This window comes from Crotalus tigris, unplaced genomic scaffold (assembly GCF_016545835.1).
Source record: "Crotalus tigris isolate CLP2741 ecotype Arizona unplaced genomic scaffold, ASM1654583v1 scf7180000023719.973015, whole genome shotgun sequence".
In the NCBI taxonomy this organism is placed as follows: domain Eukaryota; kingdom Metazoa; phylum Chordata; class Lepidosauria; order Squamata; family Viperidae; genus Crotalus; species Crotalus tigris.
In genome coordinates, this window is record NW_024100138.1 from 227250 (window position 1) to 240081 (window position 12832).

At 34.4% G+C, this 12832-nt stretch overlaps 1 protein-coding gene across 22 annotated transcripts in view; it reads right to left on the reverse strand.

The window, feature by feature from the left end:
• ADGRL2 (adhesion G protein-coupled receptor L2) overlaps window positions 1-12832 on the reverse strand; it is a 690605-nt gene that overhangs the window by 51773 nt on the left and 626000 nt on the right. For 16 of the 22 annotated variants that reach the window (XR_005553918.1, XM_039321043.1, XM_039321064.1 and 13 more), the window contains 2 exons: window positions 12189-12203; window positions 10482-11282 (listed from right to left, as the gene is read on the reverse strand). Coding sequence is in view for 21 of the 22 variants with exons in the window: in XM_039321043.1 (XP_039176977.1) it covers window positions 10482-11282; window positions 12189-12203 (816 nt within the window). In the remaining variant the exon portion in view is untranslated. The remainder of the gene's footprint in view (window positions 1-10481; window positions 11283-12188; window positions 12204-12832) is intronic. The other 6 variants (XM_039321050.1, XM_039321047.1, XM_039321045.1 and 3 more) reach the window with 1 other exon arrangement.

The window sequence follows — 12832 nt, forward strand, 5'->3', positions numbered from 1 at the left end:
TATTCTTATGGTTTGATATGTTATCTGTGTACTGCCCAGAGCCTCTTATAAGGGAGATAGGCAGATTTTAAATTTGATACATAAACAAAATAAAATGTAATATGAAAGAAGACTGAATAAGAACAACTGTGGAACATTCTCCTTCTCCTTCAAAGAGGATAATAAGATGAAAATATCTAGTAAGAATTAAGAATATTAATAATAATGAACACACGATCCATACTTAGATGCAATACGTGGCTGGTTCTGCGCATATCTATCTCTTATTTCTTGAATACATATTGATAGATATATTTCTAAAGCCTGGGAGGCAGAAATATAAAATTGTCTAATATCATAAGAGATACATTTAATAAAAGATTGTAAAATTATATTGACTGAAGAGATAAAATCAATGCTCACATTGAAAAAAGGCAAAATAAACAAGGAAACCCTACAACAGAAGAACAGGTTATAAATAACTAGGTTGGTTAACAAAAAAAAATCTCTGTTTCCCCCCCCCCAAAAAAGAAAGCCCTACTTGATGTCACTCACTCTGTCACTTGAAGAAAGATAATTAGTGTAACATCTTGCAGCCCGTCAGACATTCTTGCTTCAGAGATTTCTAGCACACCTGATTAGATCCAAATTGGGGTGGGAAGGAGTTGGGAGACTGGAACCTTGCTTGCATTGCGTTATCATCTCAAGCCTTAAGCATCCCTTTCTAATAAAGCAAGAATTAACTCAAGCCAAGTATTCTGCCTAGCCATCTGAGAAAACTTGTTTTCAAAAAGTTGCTTCTCTGTTAACTTCTAGAATTACATTCATTTTATCCATTTGTCCAATTGTGTCAATTTATTAACATTAATAGAAATGATCGGGGTAACTCTTCCAAGTTCAAAGCTATTTTCTATACCTGCCAAAACTTAAGAATTCAAAAAAAGGAGTCGTGGTTTGTCACACAGTCAGCCAGATGTTTAGATTAGATAATGATGAGCACCATTATTAAATACATAAAAATGTGAAATCATGGCTTCTTTTTCTTTAGCTGAGATTGGTCTTCTTACACACTGAGTTCTTCCTAAGAATCTAGGATATTATTATTATTTTACGTGGTTAAGAACTATTCCTATTCAATATTATACTGTATAGGGAGTTTACTCATTTCAAAAATAAAGCCATGGAAGGGATGAGGCCCAGCTATATTTTCTAGAACAGATTAAATAGGCGAAATGGAGGATGCTGATTGAAATATATCCTAATGAATCTTTGCTAAGGAAAAAAAATGTCTTAAACTAAGCTTGCTTTGGTATAAAACTCCCTAGTCCTTACACCTAAATGCTTGAATATTTTTACTTCTTCGTGCAGATAAACAATCATGAAGCAGAGAGAAAGGAAGCAAAATTCTTTCACTAAACCTCAGACTGTCTTTTTTTTTTAAAAAAAATAATGTATTTATTAATCTACTCTAGTGTTTTTCAGTTATGATAAGCTATAAATGACATTTTTAAAAATAATGATGTTCATAACAACCAGGGAATAAATGCATCTTGAAAAGGAACATGAAAACTTCAGGGCTCCAGAGAATGGCAATTCTCATAGGATCTGTTTGAAACTACAGTGATAGCATGTGTATTGTGACATCATTTCCTCGCTTAGGTCTTCTTATATGGACATCCCTTACAATTTCTCATTTTTAGAAAAAACATCATTTATCTGGAAAAGAACCTCTTGATTTGTGCAGGTTTCTCACCTACTATGTCTTCAAAGTTAATCTATTTTCTCAAATTGGGGAGGGGGGGAGGAAATAAAATAAGCTGTTGATTCCCAGTGCTAGTCAGAATACAGATGTTTATATTTCTGAACAGTGATGGAGATTTGGAATCTATTTCTAGTTGACTTATTTTCTGACTCAAGATATGTTAAGATGTGCTGTAGCCTCTAGAAGCTCTCTAAGAATATTTTTAGAAAAAACCTGACAGGTTTGATAGACAATTCATAATAACAATATCAAAGGAAAATATTGCCACTTGTTTTTAAAATTAAAAGGAAAACTAATTCTAGGATTAGAGTTTAAAATTTAAATTGAATCCTTATGTAGAAATAAGGGTTGAACCAAATGTCTCCAAAATGTCATCTTGCATAACTGATTTAATCTATTTTATTAAAATGTTGGATTGACAATGTAATTCTTTTTCTGTGTGTATGTTATTCTCTGAAAATATTTATGTTTGATGCCTATAGCTAGTCATTTTAACTTTTAAATGGGAAAAATATGAAAATACATAAAGTAGCATCTCTTTAATAACATGAACACTTCAAAACTCTAACCAATGAATTAAATAATGTGTAGGTAGGAGCTCTAGAGTATCAGCTCAATCTAATGCACCACAATTAGATGCAGCTTCTACATTACTATGCATGGAATGGATGATTCTGTTGTGACATATTCCATAAAATATTGCTATGTTAGTACATTACACAGTATTTACATATATATTGACTTATTTTATAATTTTATATATTAACATGCTTACGTTAACAGCGTAAGTTATAAAATAATAAATAGTATAATATGTAGAGTAAAAGTCATGAAAATCAACAATTAACTAGAAAAAGAATTTGCCACTGCAATGGTTTTTTTTTTTAAGGTTCAGAAGCTAAATCCCAGAATAATTATTTCACTAGATATCAGGTGGAAAAAAGGAAGATCCCTGAGAAAAAGTATTAGGCAACATACTGTCTGCAGTGAATGATAGCAACATTTGTTAAGATTGCTAATCCTGCCTTTCCATCTAGGAGGCTTACATGGGATCTCTCTTCATTTTGCATGATAACATCAATCCTCTCAAGACAGATTGCAATTTGAACCCACTCTTTGTCCAAAACCCCAAACATTACTACACACTGACTTAAAAATAAATAAATAGGTAACCAGGATCCGGATGTATGGTTTTAAAGATGAAAGAGAAAAAAACAGTCCCTCTTTGCCATTAAGTTGTGTTTCTGGTTTGATATGCCTGTGAAGCAATGGGTCCAGCAATCCTGATTTTAAAAGATCTGATGAAATATTTTAAAACAGATAAACTCATGGGAAACTTGTTCAGGTAGTCCTCGACTTACAATAATTCATTCAGTGGCCGTTCAAAGTTATAATGGCACTGAAAAAAATGACGTATGAACTTCTGACCGTTGAAGGCATCCCCATGACAACTGATTCATATTTATGACAGTTGCAGTGCCCGGGGGGGGGGTCATGTGATCCCTTTCTGTGACTTTCTGACAAGCAAAGTCAATAGGAGAAGCCAGATTCACTGAGGAATCGTGTTGCTAACTTAATAGGAGTGATTCACTTAACAACTGTGGCAAGAAAGGTCATAAAATGGGGCACTTAACAAATGTCTCACTTAGCAACAGAAATTTTGGGCTCAGTTGTGGCCGTAAGTCAAAGACTACTTGTATTCAACTAGGAATCCTGCAGCTTTGCTTTCTGCACAGAGGCCTGGAAAACGTGAAAAGGGATTCATGAAACTGAACGCTGTTGTGTGGGAAGAGGGATCAACTATGGTATTTCCTGCATGAAATTAAGAATACCATCTGATTTTCAGGAAAGGAAGTCTCATTAGGTCCATCATAGCTTATAAAAAATTTATGAGAATTGCAAATAACAATTTCCCGGAAAGCTACAGAGAAGAAAAGGAAACAAGCAGCCAGTCATCAAAAGGAACAGTTTCCCCCCCCAAAAAAGGCATTTTAATTTACCATCCCAAAAGGCAGAATTAGCAGGTTCACCTGCACATCAGAGTATTTAATCTGCCTCCAGCTATTGCAATATTAAAAAGAATTATTAACTGGTAAAGTGACACAACTCAGAACTTTTGCGCCCTCTCTCTCTCTCTCTTTCTCTTAAAAAAAAAAAAAAAAAAACCTTTAATTCCATTGGTGTTTTCTCCATTTTTCCAAAGAAGAGACAGGTCCCTGCCTGCAGGAATTTATAAACTGTGACAAGCATTCACTCCCTAAGAACTCAGGCCTTCTGGAAACAACTGGATTTGACACTTTTCAGGTTTAATTTTTTTTCCTTTGACACTTATTTCCTAAAGGCTTATGCTGTTTTTTTTTTAAAAAAAGGATTTAAACCTCTTCTGTCCTTAGGCTATAACTTCTAAAAACATGTATTCTTGAATGTAAATTGAATTTAACCACAAATGCAAACAAGGAGATAGGCAGACATCTGTCTTTTCAAAGAACCTGAAAAGAATATTTCTTTCTTGTAGGGGTAAGGGAGAGGAAGAAGAGAGAAAGGTGAGAAACTTTTAGTTCTATTAGAATGTGGATGAGAAAAATATGTTTTCATGCATTTTTTTCTATATTCCTATAATGATCAAAACTGAAAGCACCCATATCCATATGTTCTGCAAAGGTTTAAGAAACCCAGAGTTGATTGTGCCTCTCACTTGTTTCATTCTACGTTTACTGAGGACATTATATAAAACTAGTGTTTTTTTTTTTTTAAGGTGCCAGAACTCACACATGTCATACAACCCGCCTTGCCTACCCTACAAGGTTCCATCCAAAAAAGGTGCCAGAACTCTGTTCTGGGCATTCTATGAGAAAAAAAGCCCTGTATAAAACATAATTTTTTTCTATGGTTGTAAATCCCTCTTAAAGTTCACAAGGTGCCTAATATTACACACATTCAGTGTCTGTTGACGACCTCCAACCTCATACAGTCATCTGTAAAATTAATGCAGGAATGGCTTCCATTTATGCTTAGGTCTTTCTACCTGTCTCCTTTACATTCTATATAGTTTTATATAGAACAAAATGTACACAACTCTTTCTGTCTACCTACCCATTTCCTTGTTTCTAGCTGAGTACTCTAAAGAACTAACTCTTTCTGAAAGTCATGGTTTTCTGAATCTCATTTTCCATCACACACACACACACACACACACACACACACCCTTGTGAAGTGCCACGTTTCATTGCCAGTCTGATAGAGCACCCCCTATGCAATCTTGCTGAACTTTCTATTCAGCCTACCTGTTGGGAAAAAAAGAAAAAAAAAAGGAAACAGACTTCTCAAACCTGTCTATCTTTCTCTGTAAGTACTTGCCTGGCATCTTGTGAAATCTCTGTAATTTTCCTTTTGATTACAATGCAGCCAGACTTCCAATGCTTTCTCAATTAATGTTGTCAAAAGCATCACAAATGCTTCGGAAAGTGTCAAGAAGCCACTACCGCTTCAGCTCTTGGGGCGCGCGCGCTATGGAAAGAATCTGGGGGAGGTTTTCCTTATTACTGATATTCTAGACACCATGTGTTTAATTAAGTCATTTCTCCATGACAGAAATCTGTATCAACAATAGTGCAATTAATACTCGCACAGATCCTCTTACTTCTGACAGCTTCTAACTCATTTAAGCTACCCTTGTGCCCTACAGCTTAACATCACTAAAAGGGATCATGATGACTCTTTTTTTTTTTTGCGTCCAGCTAGGAGGTTAAAATCACAAGAGCATATAATTTCATTCAGCACTCTATGCGCAGCTGTTCATTTGCAAAGACAGATACCACTGCCACCAGTATGGCTATTTTTTAAAAAAAGAGTTCTGAAATACATCTGCTTTGTCTTAAAAAAAATGATCTGCACAATTTTAGTACTCGTGCTACCTGTGCTGTAGAATTATTTAAAGTTTAAAGACTAAATTTAAAGCCTAGAATGATTAAAAAAGCCCTGTGGAGTCACATCCCGACTTTTGTTTACCATGCACAATCTGAATGGAGGATATCTATACTTCCTTCCCTAAAGGTGGCACCACAAGCATTCAAACAGATTTGGCAGAATAGAAATTAAGAAAGGTTTACAGAAGAATATGTATTTGGCAGAAAATAGCAATTAGCATTATCTACATTTTAAGAGTATCAATCAATTCAGTCAATCTGAGTGTAACCAGATAGCCATAATAGTTAAAAGGGGTGGGTTTTTTTGTTTTTTGTTTTGCATCTTGGATAACTGACATTGAAATTTTGTAACTATTTCTATGATGTTCAGCTGCTTTAAACTTATGTAGCATGTTGGAATTAAAAGTAAACCCATTTTGATTACAGGATTCTCATCTGCATTCTGAAATGCAGTAATTGCACCACTATAGCCCTGTTATTTAAGGGGGGAGGGAGGGAGGTAGAGAGAGAACTTTTTCGTGTTGAAATAAAAGACATAATTATAGCAGCTCATGCAAATTGGTTGGAAGAATATTGTATTGTCTTCATACTGCTGATATGGTCTAATCATTTTGCTGTCTGTCTGTTTATACACCATAGTTTCATGCCTCTGAAAGTGCCAGAATTCACTTAAATGCATAAAAATCAACAAGAGATTGGTCCAGAGAGTAATTAAGAAAAAAACATTTCAGAGTCAAAAGGAATAAACCTAAACCATACTTTGGATAGAAATAAGCCCTATAATACTGTGGGACTTTATTCATGAAAAATGCGAGAAGATACTACTAATCCTGTTTTTAATCTTGGATTTTGAAATTCTGGGAAGTTTATCAAATTATCAGCCTGTAAAGTCAGAAAATGGTTTTCCTGTTATATAACAGAAATATAAGAGACAAAAATAATATATTCCCCAAAATAATATATTATATAAAATAATATTTTAAAAATCAAACATAAGTGGTGTTGCAGTAGTTAAAATGCATAATTCTGCTGACTGCAAGCAGTTTGATCTTGACCGGCTCAATGTTGACTCTGTAAACCGCTTAGAGAGGGCTATGAAGCGGTATATAAGTCTAACTGATATTGCTATTGCTATAATTGTTTAATGTATTCTTCAGTTTTAGATACAAAGGAAATGAGATGTTCTCAATGTATGATTTTTTTTAAAGAGATGTTCAAAGGCAACATAGGCCAGTACATCAAAGCAAAATAACAGTCAAAGTAGTAAACAGGAATAGCATCTATAACAGTAGTAGTAGTAGTAGCAGCAGCAGCAGTAGTAGTAATATCTATTCCTGCCACACTGTGAATGAAAAGATCTGGGTTCTGATTCCTATTCTTTCATTCATTTCCTTCATTGGATAGCTTTGGGTCAACCTAAGCTAATTCACAAGCTGGAGCTCTTAAGATATGGTAGGAGAAAGGGACAATATCACACAGGCCATTGTGAGCCGTTAGAGGAACTGTGAAAAAGAAATATAATAAAAGGAATTAAAGCAAAATCCCTGCTTTAGTTTAAGTTTGTGCTTTATTGCTTAGGTCAAGAGCTATGCCGGTCTTCTGAGTGGTGTGCAAGAGGCTGAACTTCAAAACTGTGTGAAGTCTGAGAAATACCCTAGGCCTTAAAATAATTAATTTGTCCACAACTCTTGATATTCCATGAAGTTAATTTTGCATGGATCCTTAAAGAGAGTTTAAGCTATGGTTTTAACACTGCAGGAATAGAAAACTAAGCATTTTATGAAACCACTCTATAAATAATTCTGGCAGTGTTACAGATACTGCAATATAATACAGAGAAGTAACATGAGGAATATCTCTTCTTAGAGGGAAACATTGACATGGATGAGTATGATATTTAGCTATGGGGGACTAAGATAGAGTAAGTGAGATAAATAATTCTATTTGGTGAAAAGAGGGCAAATGCGGTATTTGAACCATTTTGAAGAAGGAAGTTATGGTATAGACAGGTACTAACAGACAATAAGATGAAAGACAGAGGGTTTGTTGAGTTTCTGAACATATCATTACTGCACGCATCGCAAGTAAAGTGATAGCTGAATTCCCTATAATGGTCTTAAATTAGATATTCTACAAGAATAAGCTTTGGCTTCTGCAATGGGTATTCTGACCCTGGGACATCATTAGATGTTTGATATTGGGACAATTTCTTTTCTAAAAGCAGAGAAGTGTAGAAATGGTTGTTTATATCTGCTTTAACCCTGAGCAGTATGCATAAACTGTAATCCTTAATTTTTTTAAAAAAATGTTTACATGTAACTGATGTTCCTAAATGTTCATTCTTGAAAAAAATGGATGTCAAAGAATCAAATGCTTGTTTACTTCATTGGATCAGACCCAGATTTAATCATATTTAGAACAGACTCACTGAAATCAATCTGTCCTATTAACTTTAATGGACTTAATGACAGTAACACTAAGTTTGGGTCCAATCCAGTATTGTTTTAAATAAATCTCCTGCAACACTTTTAAACTCATTTGGATTGAGTAGATTAATTTATGTACTTTATGCTTTTAAAAATAACTATAAACTGCAATTTTTCTAAATTGGCTGCTGCTTATTTATTGTGAATATACAAAAAGGTTATTCCTACACACCGGAGATAATGAAATAAAGTATGGGATTATACAAAGCTGTCATTTGAAAAATATGTTTGCATGAGCATTTCCTTATTATTTCATTATATTTATCATTTTTAGACATTGTAGATTACAGTAAACCTGTAACCCTTACTTAGCAGATTTAGACATAAAATCTACTGGATCCAAGTTTGTCTAAATTTGTCACATGGATGGATGCTGTCTACTGTTTAGCTGAGTTAATTTTTGCAGCTGTTCTCGCATGAGTCATGGACACTGCAACCCTCATAAATATGAGTCAGTCGCCAAGCATCTCAAGTTTGATCACGTGACCGTGGGAGTGCTGCAATGGTCATAAGTGCGAAAACAGTCATAAGTTACTTTTTTCAGTGCCGTTCTAACTTCGAACAGTCACTAAACAAACTATTGTAAGTTGAAGACTACCTTTATGTATGTAAAAATAATTAAATTTAAGCTAGTCATATAAATAGAAGATTTATTATAATTCTTTTAAGAAATTAGCATGAAAATCAGCCTTCCATCCTTCCGAGGTAGGTAAAATGAGGACCCAGATTGTTGGGGGCAATGTAAATACACACACACACACACACACACACACACACACACACACTGCTTACTGGTGTACACCGCTTAGAGAGTGCTTGCACTTAAAGCGGTATATAAGTCTCATAAATAAATAAATAAATAAATAAAAGTATTCTACATGACATCCTGTAAAAAATATACAGGTAAGATAGAAAATAGTCTACTTTTGTGTTTGTGTAGTATGTTTCATGTGTATTATATATACACATCTATGTATGTATATGTATCTATACATACATATATATACCGTGTGTGAGAGTGAGTGTATATATATGTGATATGTGATATCTATCTATCTATCTATCTATCTATCTATTTATCTATCTATCTATCTATCTATCTATCTATCTATCTATCTACCTACCTACCTACCTACCTATCTGAGTTTTATTTCATTGCCTTAAAAAAGCTCAGCAGAGTAGCCTTTAAACATCTTCCTGTATGTTCAATACAATACTGATTAAACAGGTAACTTTTCAAATTCTTAGCACAACCTCTAATAAAATTAAGCTCAAGGCTAACCCAATTACTGTCTTCTTTTGGGAAATTCCCCAACCAATGACATTGATCTAACTACTCTACTTTTCTATTCAGAAATGAACATACACACTATCCATAGTTGCATTTGCACACATATATAGTACCTTTACACCTTAGTATATATAGACCTTAGTATACAGCCCTACCTTACTTTATAGCACTTCTGACCCTATAGTTCTTTTACATTTACAGCGCACCAAACAACCAGTTCTATATAACAGCTCATCAACAGTTGAAGAGGAACATCTAATAAAAATATATAAAGTAAAACAAAAACAAAAAGCAGCAAAAGCCACAAATGTTTCTGTGCATAACATATATTTTAAACTGAATCAATTTCAGCAGGCTGTAACAAAATATTTTTATTGTGTTCCTTTGCCAATTATTTATCTAAACAACATTCTCAGTGTTTAATATCTGTATGTGAATCACAGTATATTGAAAACATTTCTCCACTGATGAAGCTTCCTAAATGTCTGCTCTCTGGCAGTTCATATAATGATACTATCTTTTAGGTTCCTATACATATTTGGTTCTGCATTTGCCACATAATTGGAAATATGAGAATGCAGTAACGTGCAACAAAAATATTAAACCACATTCCTTGGAGCTCAAAATGGAAACTGAAATGAAAACCTTCACAATGTCCGTGCAAAAACAAAACTGTCTCTACAAGATGATTTACCATCACATTCTTTTCTAGTGCTAGCACAAAATAATTAACTTGGTTTTTATATATTTCATTTCAAAGTGAAAGGAAAGCGCCAATGTGAATATATTCTATATTATAAATAGATGGGGTATTAGAAATAATGTATTAAAGGTTGCCCTTATTTTGGCATGGTGCAGATAAAAATTAAATCAAAACTGTCCTTTTGTTTTTGTTTTGTTTTGGCAAAGCAGAAGGATTCCTTGTTAATTCCAAACAGACTAGACTTTCATTATCTTAAGCAGTTTATTTATTTATTTATTTATAAGCCGTTTATTTATTTATATATTTATTTAAATGGTTAAAAGGGAATTCCTACCTTGGGCAGGATCAGGTGGACCAAATTCAAGAGAATATCGTAGGATGAAATTGTTGTTCCACACATACAGTTGATTGTCTCTTGGATTGTAATCCACAGCAGCAATGTAATGATACATGTTGGGGAAAGGAATGTCTACATTTTCTCCTCGGCTTAACCTGGTGTTGTAAATATAGTCAATTGCATTTTTACCAGTTTCACTTTCATTGTCTTGGTAAACTGATCGCACAACGTAAAGCACCCCGCATATCATAAAAGCATTAGAGGCTGCCCGTTTGTCATAGATTGTTTCCCATGTTGCTTCAAAACGCAGAGTATATGGATTGAGTTGGCTAATGACTATCATTCCATTGTTTTGTTCTGTAGCGTAAATTACCCACAAGCCATTTTCATCCACTGCCAGATCAATATCAGTCTTTCCCCCCCATCTGTAAGGGGATGTGTCATGGTAGTTGGCGGAATTTATAATAGCTTCTCCACTCTTAATTCTAGTCCTTAAGTCAAATTTCACAATGTTTCTGGTTCTTTCCTTATTAAAAAAGACTGCACCATCATACACCACAAATCCGGTACCATCCACTCGATTTGGAAGCTTATATGTTGTCTGTTGGCGTCCATTTTGGAAGTCCTCTAAAGATGCATATTCTATCAAAGTATCAGTGCGGTATGGAGTCCATGGCATGAAGTATATTTTATCTGCAGCCTGAAGAGGGTCTTTGCACCATGCACCTGCCTTTTGTTCAGCTTCATATAAATTTGGGGAATCCACCACAGCTTTCAACGTCCCAGGGCAAACAAAAACTGGTAGTCACAGAAAGAAGCAAGACAAGAGCGATTAAAAAAAAAAAAGGAATAAAATTCACAATATCCATAAAGTCTAGGCAAGTACTCTATGTCTGTATAACTTTAAAGAAACAAAAATTCTTTAACTATAATGCCTTATAATTCATATGTGATTAATACATGTGTTACCCTTTGTCATTATGGTTCTTACAGTAGTAACAGTAGTTACAGTAGTAACCAGTATATGCAGTCTTTTCTCTGACAACAAACCAAGGTTCTATGGCATATTACTAAATCTGGAAAAAAAATAGAACTACCATTGCATAGGAGCATTTATTCTCCCGACCTTTTAATTGATGTGCAGTAATTCAACTAATTGGTAGAAGTTTTTAATTCTTAACATTTTCAAGAAACATTCAGAAACCCTCAGACTGAAAATAAAGCTGCTTCAACATACAAGGGGGGAAAATTAAAATTAAAACATCAGATCCGTAGACCTTCATCAAGAGCAACAGAAATAAAGAGCAACCAAAGCAATGGATGGAACAGACCAGGAACCCTGTAATTACGGCATGCTATGGAGAGGGTTCTGGAAAGCCAAGCAAGATGACATTTTTATTAACAAATAGTCGTCATGGGTAAGAGAAAGACAGGGAAAGAGAAAGAGAGGGAGGAAGAAAGCAACGGGAGTCTTCATCCCAGAGCAGGTGCCATCAGATACTAAATCCCATCACCTGCTTTTAAATAGCCAAGTCAGTTTATTGCAAAATTGCAAAATCAACTTCTTTAAGGAAGGGTATTTATCAAGATCCTTGCTGATTATTATAATTTCAGAATGTTGTGGGGAAGGGGAACAGGTGGAGGTTAACATCCATAAGGCACATAACAAGGAGCTGAGGGGTTTGGACTATATATGTTATTTACCTTTTTGCTCCACTTCTATTTCAAGCATCGGAAGAAAAATGAAAAAAAAAGGTGCAAGGAAAAAAAGAAGAAGATTAACACAAATTGATTATTAGGCGAAGATTAAATTAGTTAACAGACGTTAAACACAGGGAGAATAAGAACTGCACAACATGGGATAGAGAGAAACAGACAACAGGAAAACCTAGCTGGAGAAAGATTCTACAGTTACATAAGTGAACATGGATCAATCATTTTAGTAGGTTAAAGAGGCAGAACAGAAAATGCTGGGATGTAGTTTCACTTAGTCAACCTGAATAAATAATGAAAGACTTGACTAATGCATGATATACATAGCTTTCTGTTACCCAAGCAGCCTTAACAAGTGCACGTAAAAAGGCCTTCTATTAATATGCTATCATATGCATGTGTTTTATATATTGTATTTTAGTATAAAGAAACAGCTTTGGTTAAAGGAAAGGCTAAATGGATTTGCATAGGTAGATCTCTTTTGGGACCCCAATCTTATTCTTCTGCAGGACAGAAGTATTTCTGTTACTGAAATTGCAGGAGGTACTAGTAAAATTGGATTAGCCTTTATGTTTAAAATCTCTTGCAAAGTTTCTCTGAGACTGCAAAATCCAAATCTTGAACCAAAAGCAAAC